At 36.8% G+C, this 16,618-nt stretch overlaps 1 protein-coding gene across 6 annotated transcripts in view; it reads right to left on the reverse strand.

The window, feature by feature from the left end:
* The window catches only part of NPAS3 (neuronal PAS domain protein 3), a gene marked incomplete at both ends in the record, with an annotated part of 583,871 nt that overhangs the window by 44,649 nt on the left and 522,604 nt on the right, over nucleotides 1–16,618 (reverse strand). For all 6 annotated transcript variants that reach the window (XM_084207725.1, XM_084207726.1, XM_084207724.1 and 3 more), the window contains one exon: nucleotides 6,924–7,042. In XM_084207725.1, the coding sequence (XP_084063851.1) occupies nucleotides 6,924–7,042 (119 nt within the window). The remainder of the gene's footprint in view (nucleotides 1–6,923; nucleotides 7,043–16,618) is intronic.

Raw genomic sequence — 16,618 nt, forward strand, 5'->3', positions numbered from 1 at the left:
TGCATTTGGACATTTAAAACAGTCTTTAAATTATGAAAAAAAGGGTGGCCAAAGCATCTACTGGCAGCAGTTATAAAACAGTGAATTGAGGCAGAGATGCAAGCAGCAGCACCACTCTGTCCTAAAGCAAATCTGGCTTTGTGTTCTTTTCTGTGAAAGGCATATTCCCAGTCATTACCAGTAAACAGCAGTAAACAACATTGGTGGATAACTTAAGAAAACACGGTGGACTGCAGACCTCTTTTTTTCAGTAGCCATTCCTACCTGGGAGCACAATACCATTCTCCCAGTGTGCAATAAGAGGTATTTTCTGGTTCCCTCTCTGCTGGGATCCCATTGCTCTCATCCTACTCGCTGAGTTTTGCTATTAACACCACAATGGGTCTCACACTGCACTATGAGTTCACACGTCTACATAATTAGTGCTGCTTATGAAAGTGTATCAAACATTTTCTGTCTCTATGACCCAGTAACACTTGGTTCTTGAAAGAATACCAGATTTGGTTTGAAACTGCTCTCTGTCCATTTTGAATATTTTATTCTGTATCAGAATAAATCTTGTTCTCACAGTTATATTGGACACACACTGACTTTTAAAAAAGGAGGCTTCAGAATTACGTTGCCTAAAAAACAGAATCAAAGGAAATTACTGCTAATTTGGTGATAATATTATCTTTTTTGTATCCCTTATACTTTGATAATAGAATTCATGAAAATAAAATCTCCCAGAAAGCAATCTGTGCTTACTCAATTTTATATTTTCTTTCCTTCCAGAACTCAGAATTTATTTCCCTTTTACTCAGTTTGGAGCAAACCACAACTCTGAGCCCATCTAAACATTTAAGGTAATGTTTGAGGAGAAACACGTCCTTATAACAGGTGTCAGGAATACTACAGCTGCAGTCATTGTGAGGCATGATCAAAGCTTGAATTTTTCTTGTACAGAAGATTGCTATTAAAAAGGCCTTTTATATAACACTAACTGGTTAATTTCAATAGTGCTACTGCAATAATGAATGCCTAACATATATTAATTTTTCCAGATGGTAGAACAGTGCTATAAATCCCATTTAAAAGATGCTCAGCCCTGATTTTTTCTTTTTGAGAAGATGGAATTCATATCTACTGAACACATCAAAAAAGTTGGTTAATGTATTTAGATGCTGAGGGTGAACCAAGCTTTTCCAGATAGCACTCCTAATAGAATCTCACAGTTCTACTGCAAGGCCCCAAAATGAAACCCAGTCTTCTTCATCTGGCTGCAGACCATTATTTCTTGAACCATATCTTTATATCTACAAGTAGATACTTCATAAGATTCAGATTGGCCCATTAGTATTTTGTTCTTTTTCAAGTCATGCTGCATCTTTACTAGCTAAGAGACTTCCTTTTGACAAAAAGGTCATCGATTTACATGGGTGAATTCTCGATCAGTTCTTTCTCACTGACAAATTACCTTTAAGTCTTCCCAGTGCTGAAAAGTCTGGGGAATGCATGTGCTGACATTTAGAAAACTCTTCACATAATGCTTCCTGATGTTGGTATCTTATTCCTTCTTCACTCAATTAAAGAGGTGTGGCAGTAACCATGTGATAAAGTACTAAATTCTGCAGGTTTCTTTCTTCCTACAGAGAAAGGTCAGGATATCTTTCTGGGACAGAGTAAAATACTTGACAGAAGGGATTTCAAGGGGGAAAAACATTAGAAGAGGAGGCAAAAATTTAGGCTAAGCTGTAAAGTGGGATAAGTGAATGCCTTCATTGGGAAGAGGGAATGAAATCTGTCTCTAACAGAGGCTGCATCCGAAAAATGTACAATCATGAGACTATTCCCTGCCTTCTCTTTCCTCCTCCATCCTATCCTCCTGTCCCCATGAAGTGGAAGGTGCTTTCCTGCAATGATATATTGGGTCCTTAAAGTGATTTTGGGGTAGGGACATCTTGTTTCTGAATTCCAGAGAACCTTTCACTTGGATGAGAAACAATAATTTCAATTTTGGATTCAACCAAGAGAACAGTATCACAAGATGAGTCCAATGTAATTTTGTCTTTCTAACACACTTTTTGACTCTCTTTCCCTCTTGGACTAATGAATCCAAATTCTGCTAAAACCTGCATTTTAAGTGCTCCACTAAGTTCTGCAAATCTTGCCCAACTCCTCAAGTTCTTCTTCTAAAAAAAAAGTGAATAAAGGAAGGAATAGCATGACAAAGACTCACAGTAGAACCATGACAGGCATAATATTTACACAAAAATTTAGATTTCCATCTTCAAAATTGTCATTCAAAGAATTCTAACTTTATGATTTGAAATACCAAATCTGAGAGTACAGTCTCAGAGAATGTTTAATTTTAAATGAATTTGTAAAAAAACACCATTGCCAAAAAAAAAAAAGAAAAAAAGAATTCATGAGAACTACAAGACTAATTTGTCAAAGCACTTTTCTGGAGTTTTAAGTATTATTTAAAATATTTTGATATACCTCATGCAACTGATGTATGAGGTATAGATAACCAAACTTGTATCCTCCATTACTGAACTGCAGAAATTAGACGTGCAACAAGCCATCCAAATTTCTAAACTAAACTTACCAAACCAATTTTTTTTAAATATAGCAATTTACTTATTTTTATGCAGTTTGTCCACTGGAAGGGACAGCCTGAAGGTTTTCTAGGATGTCCTTAACTCTGCTGATGGGTCTCCAAGATATTTAATTGCCAGCTTTGTGGGAGATGGAGAGGCAACAGACGTTGGTTATACCGCATTCAGAGATTGCCACAGCGCCAGCAAAAGCGCAAGGCAGTCTCCTTGTGTTTGCTTATCCACTTCTGTAATAGCTCATAATGAGAGTGCTGTTCCATAAAACAGTAGAGGAGTGTGCATGGATATATCCTAGCACCTCTGATGAGCTGATGAGCTGGAAACAGCTGGCAACCACTGACTCTGATGCTGCTTGATGCTTTGACTACTACTTGATCCCCTTGGTTAAGCTTTGTTCAAGAGAACAGTATCAGGTCATGAAAGTTTGAACAAAGAAAATTCTAGCACTATCTGATGGGCAAGCAAGCATGACAAAACAATAATAGGATACTGTAGAGGAGTAGAAAATGTACCACTGGACCTGAAAAAAATAATTTTGAATTAAAATTAGCTTTGACATATGATTGAGTAAGTCAGACAGTAGAAAAATTGAAGCTGGGAAAACATTTAAGTGGACAGAACTGTGACCCTCAAAGAGAGGAAAATGAAAATAAAATCAAAATAAATATAAAATCAAAATTAAACACAAAACCATATTTCAATGATGAAAAAATAAATATTGAAAAAAAAGGAAGACGAGCTACATTTTCAATGGAGAACAAACAGTAAGTCTCTCCAGCATGTGTTTCAGACAACAGCTGCAATGGTAATACATTCTGAACTTTGCAGTGAATGGAATGATAAGTTTTTTCTTCTTATTTGTTTTCCATGTGTTTTATCAGTTGACTAAATTTTATTTCACTGTTTTTAAAGATTTAAAATTAATTAACTGAAAAATTAATAACTCTCTAGTGCTGTATGTAAACTCTTTTCCTGCAAACCTCTGAGCCTAAGACCATTAAAAATGGGAAATTCTAATTCAAGGAGAGTGCTAGGGAACAATGAAAGGGAAAGAGAGAGGAAGGATTAATCATGTAATCACTTTTCCACTTACACTTTTAAGGTAATATAATTCATGGAAAAAGGCCATTACCTCCATCTTTAAGTGTAATTCAGAACTAGTTACATCAGTCCAGGAAGGGACTATAAACAGGTTCATCTCAAGTCAGAATTGTCTCGAGCAGGGTTTCTTTGAGGCATACATATGTGTTAATTTATCAGTCTGCTTTTTGTTACAACATTTCTTTTGATTGAAAATTAGTTCTGACAAGATCAACCTGAATGATTAATCAATTTTATTCTTGGACTGTTTTCACTTTTCCTGAGGCAGGGACCTATCATTCTGAAAATTGACTAAGCACATTGACTAAGCACCTTGTGGACCACCTCAATCATTTGCTGTCTACAGGAAACATTCACCAGCAGTCCTCAAAGCAAGGCAAAATGATGATGTGGTTCTGAGCTCAGCAAGGGTTTGGATCAAGATGAAACTACACAAGGATGAAAAAATTTTGCCATTGCTGGAGGTCTGAATCCATGGGGAGCTGAATACCTTTGAGAGAGCTAAAATCTGACTCATACCACAGACAGTTCCTAGCACACTGCTCCCAGTGAAAGGCTGTATGCTGATTCAGGGGGGTTACCCCTGAATCCCCTTACAAGAGCTGAAGGGAAGGTGTTAGCCAAGAGCCCTTGCATTTTACAGATGGGAAATTCAGTGCTCTGTTGTATTCTGAAGGTGTGAGACAGTGGCTCCTTAGCTGGCCTGCTCCACCAGGATTTCCTGCAGGAAGTCTCTGCCCATGATCCCAGCTGGCACAGTATTTCATGAGTAAATGCTGAAGGACTTCCAGGGATCTCTGATGCAGAACTTAGCCAGATTTTCCCACAATCTTTGTTAATGTTATGCAACTCTTCTTCCCTGTCTATAATTTCTTATAGATGTACACCCATAAGGCTCATGAATATTTCTTAATTTTGGCCTTAAGTTTGTTCTAGTACTGGACTTTTAGAAATCAATTATTAAGGTTCCTAAAAAATACTTTTACTACAGTAGTTGAGTTTTATTATGCTTGTCTGATACACCAACTGACAAGGATGTTTAAGCATGGCAGTTCTTAAAGCTCAGTTAAAAGGATATTCACTTGATCCAAATTTTCTAAAATAAATGTACTATTTTTCTGGGACTTGCTGTGGCCACAGATAATGATCCTTCCATAGAACAGAGAGTGCCAACAACCAAGCTTTTAAAAAACTGTAAGAGTGTAATTCATATTGCTGGACACAGCTGAATTTAGCTAAATACTGCCAGTTACAAAATCCTTAAAAACATCAAAAAGCAGAAGAACTGCACATCTATTTTTACACCTGCCTAGGGCTTGTACACTGTTTATGCAATTTTACCCAAGCTGACTCGCCTCATAAAAAAATTTGGAAAAGACCCAATGTTTTATTTACAGGCAGTTTTGTTGGCTTTCATACTTTTTCTTTTTATCCATTAATTGTGTTCAGGAAAAACTGGCTAAAAAATGATATCTGATCTTTCAAAACTAATTTTGCTGTACTTGTGACATCTCAGTTATGGTTTTAAATACTGTCATGAGGCATTAGAAATTCTAAGAGAAATTAAATTGTATTTACATGATAGACATTACCATGTCTTTTGAGCCAAGGGTCTACTGTGAATTTCAAAAATGATATTGTAATGAGTAAAAACCCCACCTTGTGAAGCCAGTTTATATATCCTATTCTGAGGCTGGACTAAAATTAGATCGTCAGGAGTCCAAGAGAGAGAATGACAGAGTCATTCACACATCTTCCTTTTGTCCCTACCTACATCTGAAAAAAAAAATGAGACTACAAAATCCACAGTCAAATTCCCTATGTTTTACCCATTATTATTGCATCAAAAATATCCAGCAAAGTAAGTTCTCTATCAATCTAACTTTGTCCAAGCCTGGTGGACTGTACCTAATCATGAGAATTGGTTTAACTTCAATGACCTGAAAAAACAAGATCTCCTCCAACCTAAACCATTCTGTGACTCCATGATGTGCCAGTTAATTAATTAATTAATTAATTAATCAATCAACTCTCCTTTTTCCTCCCAAGACACTTTAGTATCAATACACTTCCTGGTCTTGGTATCTTCCTAGACTTGTAAGCATGAATAAGTACTCAGTGCACTCTTTCAGCTGTTGACAATTAAATAGGACACAGATCAAAACTTGTGATTCCTTAAGAATCCATTGCTTTGGACTTAAAACTTCTACTAGCAACAACTTTAATCATATTCACCCGGAAACCACCCAAGAGCAGGACTCACAGTCACTTGCTTGCAAAGAAGATATTTCTGCTAGATTTTTACTTCTCAGGGAGCTACCACAATATTATATTCTTAGAGAATTTTTTTGGGAAAAGTGAGTTGGGCAACTTTAAAGCTTCCCTAAATCTTCCTCTAAAAACTGAAACAAAATGGTTGTGAAAGCTTTTAAATGAACTTTGACAAGCAACTTCTTTAAATACCCGCACATTCTCAGACTTACTTTCTTATACCACTCTTCTATCTTGTATAAAACTTAATGGATGACATATTTCATTCCACAAGTTGACAATGTTAAAAATGTGCTATTCCTTCTAGTTTTAGTATACTGCAGAGCCAGTGATAGCTACAGGCACTATGAGCGATATACGACTGAAGAAAAATGAGATTACGGCTGATAAGGAACAAGAGACTTTCATATCTTAAAAGACTCTGAAATCCAGCAAATATGATCCCCAGCAGCAGATGCCCCTCAGACAGACAATGAAAGAAAAATGGTGGAAAAGCACTCAATGTGGCTCGTTGTTTCCTACAGCTGGAATGGCAGCAAAATGAAATAGCATGCTGCCTGCATGAAGAAATCCTACCTCTCTGGGAAAAGCATAAACCAAAGATTACTAACAGTCTAACAAAATGAGCACTAATTTTCCACTGTGGGAAAAGTGATGTTACTCTGACTCACCTTCTTTGGTAAAAGATACCTTTACTTTGGAAATGTTGCTCTTTTGAAGGCTATCATGCTGTTATCATCAACATTTATCATAATAATGATCAATTTAATGGAAGCGCAGTACAAAAGCCAAACCTCAGGCTGAAAATATGTATTAATGATTCGTTAACAAAAGGAATGAGACATATGCAAATGTGAAATAGCTTCTCTCTCTGTCTATTAAGGTGCTCCTGGAACATGAATGAGCATAATTTCAAGATGTCAATATTTCATGTTACAGTGCAACCCTTACCTTGTATCCTGATGATTTGATGTGCACTCCTCTCTTGGTCAGCGTAGATTTCATTCGGATGAAAAAAGAGCGCTCTAGAGTGTTGTCAGTGGTTAGCAAACTGGGGTTTGTAGATTCCACTGGGGAATAGAAAAAATACATATACACATAATTTAGATTTTATACATCCCCTCTAAGCTATTTTTCAGGTGCAATCCTTGAACTCACTAAAAATAAATGACTGATGGATGCTAAGAGTGTTGTAATCAATTTACCTCATTTAGAAAATGTTTATTTAGCAAAAAAGAAATTACAAAAATATACATATACTCAGTATGTCTCATTTTCAAGTTATTTTTCCCATAGAATTTTTAAGAGGTTTGTCTCATTAACTCTTTCTTGCACAAATTAGTTACGGCTGGAGTTGGAGGGTAGGTCACTAGAGAGTATGACATTGTTTTAAAAACTGTTTGTCAGTATTCTGTAAAAGGCAAAGTCTCACTTAGGTGGCAATTCTCTCCTGAAATATGCTGCACATTCTGCAGATTTTTATTCCCTAGTCTCTCCTCAACTGCAGTGATACCTGAGTCAGTGGTGGACTTGTGTGCCTTGGTTTCCATATTACTGAGGCTAAATTAGGGACCTTTATTATCAATAAAACAGTAAACAACCTGAAGGCAACAATTCTCAAGTAAATGACACATATTATTATTATTGTCACCATATCATCAATTATTGGTGATTAATTAGTCCTTAATGAAATATCTTTTTAGTCCAGCTGAAGGGATATTACTGCTCACAACTAAGTATAGCTCTCACCTGCACTTCTCCCTCCCTTAACTGCAACCAGTTAAATTACTTGACTCTTAGTATAAACCATGATAAAATAGCATCAGCACTGAGGTTTCTTTATACAATCTTTATGATTCCTATTTTTTAGCCCTGATAATCAACTTATCCCGAAAATAGTGTTAATGGGAAAATTCTGGAGCAGCTTACAATAAACAAGCATTATTTGAGATAAAAGAAATTCCAATTTCAGTGAGGAATTAACAAGGAACAAAAGAAATATTTTGAAATTGTACTTCTATTGTTTAGGAGAACCACACAAACTACTAGTAGAAAGTGTTTAAGTATTTAAAGTGCCTTTTTTATGCAGTCAACAGAAGTGCAAAAATTTGTTTGTGAGCTAAGGATTATATTGAATTGTCCTTGATTTAATGTGGTCAACTTGTCCCGTGTTTGTGACATTTCAGCTCTGTTGTGATAACTGACAACAGTGCCCCTTTCTTTAGTGTGTCTCTTAAGATTTTTTTTGTTTTAGAGAGCATGAATTTGATGTCATTTTAAATGTACAGCTCTTTATCACTCGAGGGAAAAGCAGAGCCATGTTATATTTAGTACTTTCATTTCTTCTGATTAAATATGAATTACTATGAAATTTTTCTCATCATCTAACACACCATAATACGCCAACAGCTTTTTAATACACTGTATAAGCACAAACTTCTGCTCTAAGAGTTTAATTTGCCCCTCTAATCCAATCACATCAACCTTATTTCTCTTATCAGAGATTCCCATTTTGAATTAAATGAGCTCATTAGTTTTAATCAAAAGCAGAGAGATCAAAACTTAAACGTAAATGCTTTAGATCAGAACTGTCAGTCAGCCGTGCAGTTCTATTTTACTAAAACACAAGATCAGAGACCCTTAGAACCAATTTTTTCTCGTAAGGGATGCCAAGAGCTTGAGGATGCTATATTCTTTTTTTTTTTTTTCCTCCCAAGGACAGATTATACATTTAAGGTTAGACTTAATTTAGAGTATTTTTTTTCATCCTGGTGGAAATGGGAAAGTATGCCATTCTGCTGTTGTCTCTTTCACATTTATTGGTGCGGGTCCTTGGAGATCTAAACAAATGTGAAGCCATCGCAATCCATGCAACAAACCTGTCCTCAAAAAATTCAGCTCTGTTCAGCAATATCACATAAGAAATAAAACTCTGAAAGGAAAGATATTTTTCAGGGTGTGGGACAGTGAGACCCTGAAACAGCAGCCAAAATCACTGGGATAGCAGCAGTACTGGTAAGGTGAGGATCATAATTAATTATTATTTTTATTGTAGAGTACAGTGCAGTAGTTAAAGAGTACATTAAGAAACCCCAGCATGGGTGCTTCCTGCTGTGTGAAGAAATGCTAAAATCAGCTTAACAAGTGTAGTTGTTGTAGTCCAGCACATTATACCCTACTACAGGCAGTAAGTACAATATGTCCTCCTGTGTTCTAATGGTAATTACCTAAACATACAGAATTAAACACATGATATCTTATGCTCAAAAAATGATCAGGCTGTAATACATCTGCAACATTCCCAAAAAATGGAAATTAAAATTTCTCTTTCATACACAGTTAAATAAAAGAAAGGATAACAACTGACATGTCATAAAGTGTACTTGGCATTGACATTTTTTAGGCTCATTTAATCATATATCATAAGATTAACATAGTTTTGCTGTTATTATACTATGTACAAACCCATACATCTCTAAGTGAATATTATAAAGCACACATATTTTATCCAACAGACTGGAACAGTGTCATACAGATATGTATTCTGAAGTGTTTGATTTTCTTTAACAAAAAGTATCTGAGACTGTATGTGTGGACCGGGATTGGTTACTGAAAAGTCCAGAACAGCTTATGAACAGCATTTTGAATTTCTCTCAAGAGAGAACCATTAGGGCTGATAGTGCAAATCTGCATTCAGAGTTGCACCCACCCACAGTAGGTACTATAACAATGCTGATGGTGATTATGCATGCAGGATTTTAAAAATAGGATGTGCACAGTACATCTCCATCGATGTCAGTGAGATTTGCACAGGAATATTTGGAATATGGTCCATTAGGAGTTCTCAGGAGTTGGTTTTAAACACCTATCACTGAACCTTTTCAATTTTTTTTTTCAATTATGTCAAAGCAGACTTGCAATCTGAGGAATATAAGAATGAAACTCTAGCCATTAATTATTGATTTTTTTAAAAGAATGATAATCTAAAACCTTTAAAAAGCCTGAAATAAACAAAGTCCACTTGGCTTGATACTGTAGAAACAAAAGGCATCTTTTTACACTGAAAAATAAGGCTTCTGGCTTGAATTTACTGAGTTTAAACCCACTGTTGAGTTATAAACTTCTGAAACTGTGAGTTTAGAATGCTAATTATGTGATAAAAGCCAATGCTTACTGCATGTGAATTAAAGTATTTTACACTGTCAGACTTAGAAGTATAAAAAATAAGTCTGGGTTGTCTTTGCAAAGCAGGTAATTGTGTACTCTGTTGGGAAAGCACTTGCCTTTGTGTGCCCTTAAACTTCTTCAGCAGATACTATTAAAGGAATAAACGTCTTCTCTTTCTGCTCCCAAAGCTGATGATGCGGGATGAGATTTCTAGACACAAGGAATGAATTTTCCATTTCAAAGGGAACGAAGCTGCAATCTACTGTACCCATACAGAAGTGTCACAAATGTTAAAAAGCTCAAGTAAGAGCCACAGAGGCAAATGGGAAGATATTATGAAAGAGCAGCCAATTCACAAAACTGCTTTGTTATCTTTTTAACTTACTGAGATTAGCGCTGTTGGTCAGAGCATGGTGCTAGTAATGCCAAGGTTGTGGGTTTGATCCATGTATGGGCCATTCAGTAAGGACCTGGACTTGATGATTCTTGTGGGTCCCTTCCAATTTAGAATATTCTGTGACTCTGTGAACTTCTGTGGTTCTAAGCATTTCTTTGTGAACAAACCCTGTACCTCTGATCCTTCAATGGGCTTTGCTTTGGGAATGATCTTGGCCCCGGACCCCACAAACCAGTCATGCATCGTTTAACTTTGTGTGCTGGAAGAATTCTCCTGATTCTTCTGAGGGCACATAAACATGTCCAGAGCTGTCTGGAGGACTGAGGTCCATGACTCTCATCCTGCAGGGATCTGCAGAGGTACTGTACACCTGTGTGCTGTCTGACTACTTTAATGCTGTAGAGCAAACCAATGTAAACTAAAGCAAATAATTGCTCTTACACAGCAATAGCACAAGCACTGTCCTTATGAGTGATTCACAAGCACATCCAAATTTAGATAAACAATTTGTCCCCCAGGAAAAAAGAAGTTCCACATTTGATTTATGTCTTAAATAACAAAAAGCTGCTACAGTAGGCTGAATAATGTTCACCAACTTCTGGGCTTTTTTCTTGACAAGCATTAAGAGTAATTGAGAGGAGAAAAAAGTATTTTTGCATGCCAAACAGAGAAAAAATAGGCTTCTCATTCTTGGGAAGAAAGGAAGTTATAGATGGAAAACCAAAAACCAAGAAAGAATTTGAGATTGGTGGAAAAAATACCTTATGGTTTAGCATAAAGGATTTTCTGGATTTTGTAGCATTTTAGGAAGGTTTCACCTGGCTTTCATTTCACTTCCTTGAAAACATATGTCCATACATTTTTAAAAAGACATTCTCAAACACCAACTCTACAGCCAGCTCTTAAAAGAGAAACAAAAAAAAGCGAACATACACAACAGTCAGAAAAAGGGAGCTCTTTTCCTGTTATCTTCTACACTTGCAAACCTCTTCTCACATTTTCTTAAAGTCTTCTAAACCTTTGCATAGGGAACTGAGAATCATTATGTTCAGATGAATATATAGGTAATATAAATCTATAATTTTCAGTTGGGCTAGATGCAGCTTTTAAATGTTTCTCTTTCTTCTGTGCAGTTTATTGTCTGCAACCAGGCATTAAAAGACTAAGAAAATTTAACCTTGATTACTTAACTGCCTTTAATCAGAAAAGCGACTCTGAAAAAATCACTGTTTGGCAAGACAATTCTCTCTCAGCATCTTACAGATCAAGTGTGATCATTTTATAAACTAAAAGATGGATTTTCACAACTACTCACCCAACAAATAAAAGCCAAAAGCTACTAGTTAAGAAGACAATTTATTTCCAATAAGTGCAAGTTACTATACTCAGCAATTGTGCAAATGAACGGTTTTAAGTGAAGTGGGTTCAGGCTGATCACAGGCTCAACATGGGCAAGTAGTGGAAGCTAAAATTTGTTCTAGGAAGCATCTGTTGAAGATTCCTGGGCTACTTGGATGCACCACTTTGGCCTACTTGTGGACACTGGGAGCCTGCCTGGAGACCAACTAAAGAGCAGAGAGTAAACAACTAAATAGCAGATTCTATAGGTGCTCTCTTGGTCTCACCAGTGTGCTCAGCACCCTGTGAAATCAAGGGCTATATGAAGTACTTATTTAACATTTTGGGTGGCAAAGCAATACTATTTCTAAAAGGAGGAATAATATTTTTGCTGTTAACTGTCCCGGTTATAAACAGGAACTTGAATTCCTGAATAACCAGATTTGGATCAGAAATTCATGGTACTTTTAGGTGACTGGGTAAAACTCATAAAATTTCTGTTTTGTGATTTGCTGTAGAACTGAAGAAGTCAAGAGTTGGACTGGATTTTAGGTGACTTAGTTCCATTCTTTCCTTTATATGGGGGGAATAATACTGGAAGCTGGATAAGGCATCGCTCAAAAGCAGAAGATTCAGGACTGATCTTTCAAAAAAAATGGAAAGAAAGATGACTTCTTGTAAAGAATTTATATCTAGGTAATGTTTTCAGACAAGATAATAAACTGTTCTTTTTTGTCACCCTATCTCCAAGATTAAGACACTACACTTTTCATGACTTATAGGCCTATTAAAAATTCAAAGGCAAAAAAGCTTTAAATGCTATCAGACTTCTGTTGAAAGCTAGATATTTTAATGGTTTTTTATTAGTTGTTTTTTTTCCCTACTCTTATCTCCAAATTTTCCAGATCCAACAACTGACAGTATGGCCTAGATTGTCTTATGCAAGATCCTTAATTTTTTGCAAATAATTTGACATTGAAGCATTACATGTAATATATATATTTCATTTCCTTCACAATTTTAAAATATTATGCTATATATATATATTTACATCTAGAGATATGACTATTTTTATAATCACTGTAATTACTGCCCTATGGCCCACATGTAATGGTGAACACTGTTAAGCTTAGATGTTTATTTGAAACTTGGAGAACAAGAGACTAACTCAGATATATCCAAGTTTTTTTAACGTGAAACAAGTCCATGCATTCAAGCAGAACACAACTCAGTGATGTAGCAGTGAATTTAGATACAACAGCCAAGGAAGGTGTTTAATATCTAATCTACTTACATACTATAGTTTGGGCATAAAAATGGCTGGATCTGCAGAGGAATAAGCCATGCTTTGCAAAGTTATCCTGTAGTATTACATATAATGAGCTTACCCTGTTTGCTTTTTAGTTCAACTATACTTATGTAGGAGAAACTGAAGTAAAAACTCAAAGGCAGGCATTTAGTATTACCAGAGACATTTTGAATGTTCTATTATCCTTGAAGGACCAAAGTAATCTGAACTACCCTTATTGGACTAACAATTACAGAATCATAAGATGGTTTGGGTCGGAAGGGACCTTAAAGATTGTCTAATTCCCACACTTCTGCAGTGGGCAGGGATACCTTCCACTAGCCAGGTTGCTCAGAGCCCATCCAACATGGCCTGGAACACTTCTCAGGGATGGGGCATTCACAACCTCTTGGGCAAACACAGTGTCCACCTTTCTCATAGTAAAGAATTTTTCCTCATATCTAATCTAAACCAAATCTCCTTCAGTTTATAACCATAGCCCTTGTCCTGTCACTACATGCCCTCGTAAAAACTCCCTCTCCAGCTTTCTTGTAGCTCTCTTTAGCTACTGGAAGGCTGCTCTAAGTTGTCCCCAGAGCCTTCTCTTCTTCAGACGGAACAATTTAATTCTCTCAGCCTTTCCTAGTATGAGAGGTTCCATCCCTCTAATAATCTTCTGTTCTTCTGGACTGTCTCCCATATAGGTCCATGCCCTTCCTGTGCTGGGACCCCAGAGCTGGATGCAGCCCTGCAGGTGGGGTGTCACAGGAGTGGAGTAGAGGGAGAGAGTCCCCTCCCTTGCTCTGCTGGCCATGCTTTGGATGCAGCCCAGAACAGGGTCAAGTAATACTTTATTTAATGCCTCAAAGCTTTCCTTCTTGTGCATCTCCTTCTATTTCTTCTTCTTCCAGTCTAGAAATGTCTTATCAGGCTATTAATTCCCAACATATGCAATATACTTCCTATGTAAACTTTATCCCACAGAACTCCACATATCTGATAAAGAATGAGTTAAGAGCCAGGATAGAATTATAAATAAAATATTGCCGAGATGAAACTATGAATAAGATTTTTGTTACACTATGACATTGAAAGACAGATTTTACAACAAATTTTGGTATGTCAGTGATCTGTGAAAGACACCGGGCTTTTTTGTTTGTTAGAAAACAACATGATGAAGATTTGTGATTAACGGAGCTAATCATCATCGGAAACCTTAACTCTGAAAAGTGTTTGAAAATGTTACAGTCTACCAGGCTTCAATCCATTATCTAAACACTCACAAATGTACCCATACTCGTCCAATAGACCAGAACAACTCTTGAAGAGCTGCTATGGTCTTTGAGTGAGTGGTACATAAACCATCCTGCGTTCGAAGCTCAAACTTCCCTCTACACTTTGACATCTAAGGTTAATTTATTTTAAACAATGGAATAAATAATCTGACCTGACCTGGTTTCATATGAGGTCTCATATGAGGTCAGCAACACTCCTACATTTTCAAGGTGCAGTGAAAGTCCCAAAGAAAATTAGCACAGTGATAGCATTTCCTTACTGTTTACTCACTTTGCAGTAACCCTAATAAAGTTTGAAAGAGGCCCAATGGATGGGAGAGGTCCTGGTATTAGGAGAGTGTAGCATCCTCTGTTAAGGAATGTTTATGGAGAAAAGAAACTGGGAAATGAGAAAACAACAAAGGAAAAGAAAAAGGACACTGACTAGTTTTGAGGGTAAAAACTTCACTGAATTCCCCAAGGGCTTTATGGTCTTGTGAGGAATAGAGGAATAGATGTTTAATCTCCTTTGAGATGTGGCTGGTTTCCGCAACTTAAATTACCATTATCCTTGCTGAGAAGCTTCTTATAAACAATTTTAAGCATTTTGTTTCAGCACAAAACTGCCATTAAATGCTGATGTTGCTCCCCCTCTTTCTTGCACTAGAAAACCGAGGGTATTTTTTCTTTCTTGCTAGTTTTCTGCTCTTGCCTAGTAACTTGTGAATCATTAACTGACACTACAGAGCATAGCTGTGAAAATAACTGTGGTTTAGAGCTGCCAATAATGGCCCACTAAAGTTCCTTCCCAGCACATGGCATAAAAACACCTCCAACAAACATTAAAAAGTCCCTTCTGATGTTGCTTAACATTGCCAGCCTGCTTGGGCTTAAAAAGCACAATAAAGAGGTTGCTTTCCAGATTTTCATATGCCAAATGGGAGGTGCTTTTTGGTGAAGCTTTTCCCCGAGGGAAAGGAGAGCAGCTGAGTTACTTCACGCTGCAAAGTCGATGTTTGGATGATCCCACTCTAGGGAAACATAGGCAAGTGCCACAGTCAAGGTAAGTGGATGTATCTGTACTAAGCAACTAAGCAGCAGGAAAGTTCAAGAGAAAAAAAGGAGCATCATAAAGATACTCTTTGGGAGCACATGACATCCAGCAAAAGCCATTATGCAGCAGCCTGAGTATGCCAAGGAACAACAGTATGAATACAAAAAGTGAGTGTTTGAAGTCTTAGTGGAATTCCCTGAAAATATAGCCACTTGAGGAATCTATTTCTTCAGAAAATACCTTTTGTGCTGCTGGGATATTTGGGGGATTCTATTTTCAATACCTGTGTTCTGGATCTAGTGGAGCAATGCTTTTATCACGACTATAAAATGGTTATGAGCCAATTCCTCATATGAAACAGTCAGTAACAGTGGAGCTTTTTAATGACAAACACGATGTCAGACAAAGGGCATCAGGACTTAGTCTTTGTACTACAATACAAAATAACAATACATAAACACCTTTGTGAAAGCAGCTTGAAACCCCATGTTTTCTATTAAAAAGTCATGTTCAATCTTCACTGTTGATAGAACAGAATAGCTAACACAGAGAACACTGTATATCAGAAAGGTCAATAGTTATTATGAGCTACAAATATATTTTTTTCCATCCTTCAGGCTGTTTAGCGCATATCACAGCATGAGCAGCTGTCTTCTTTAATGCTTTTAAAATTAGAATCCCAAAGAGGAAGAAAAAAATTACATTTGCAATGATTGCTCTTTGCTTTTGTAAGTTTACTTTAATACACTATTTTATATACATGAATCTTCCATGCAGCCTAACCAAGGGGCAGTTACTGGCTGCTAGTATCTGCTGGATTGTTACATCAATGCATATAGAATCCTGACAAAAAAAATCACTTTGCAAAAATTGTGTAACCTTGTTGAATAACCTGTCTAGAAAAGTACCTAGCTACTGGGCATATGTTGAAGCCAGGCAAGCGCACATGTGCAAACACAGAGTGATCTGCTAATGGTGAACAGTCACTGGCTCAGCAGCAACAAACAGAGGGGCCACCATTTTCTCTTCACACACCAAAAAAGGAAAAAAAATGGGTGGTATGACTGCGGCAGCATTTGACCTCTCACATTTTTCAAACGTGGCAAGTATCTGGGTTCATCTTTGCTA

The sequence above is a fragment of the Fringilla coelebs genome (assembly GCF_963513975.1).
Source record: "Fringilla coelebs genome assembly, chromosome: 6".
Classification (NCBI taxonomy): Eukaryota; Metazoa; Chordata; class Aves; order Passeriformes; family Fringillidae; genus Fringilla; species Fringilla coelebs.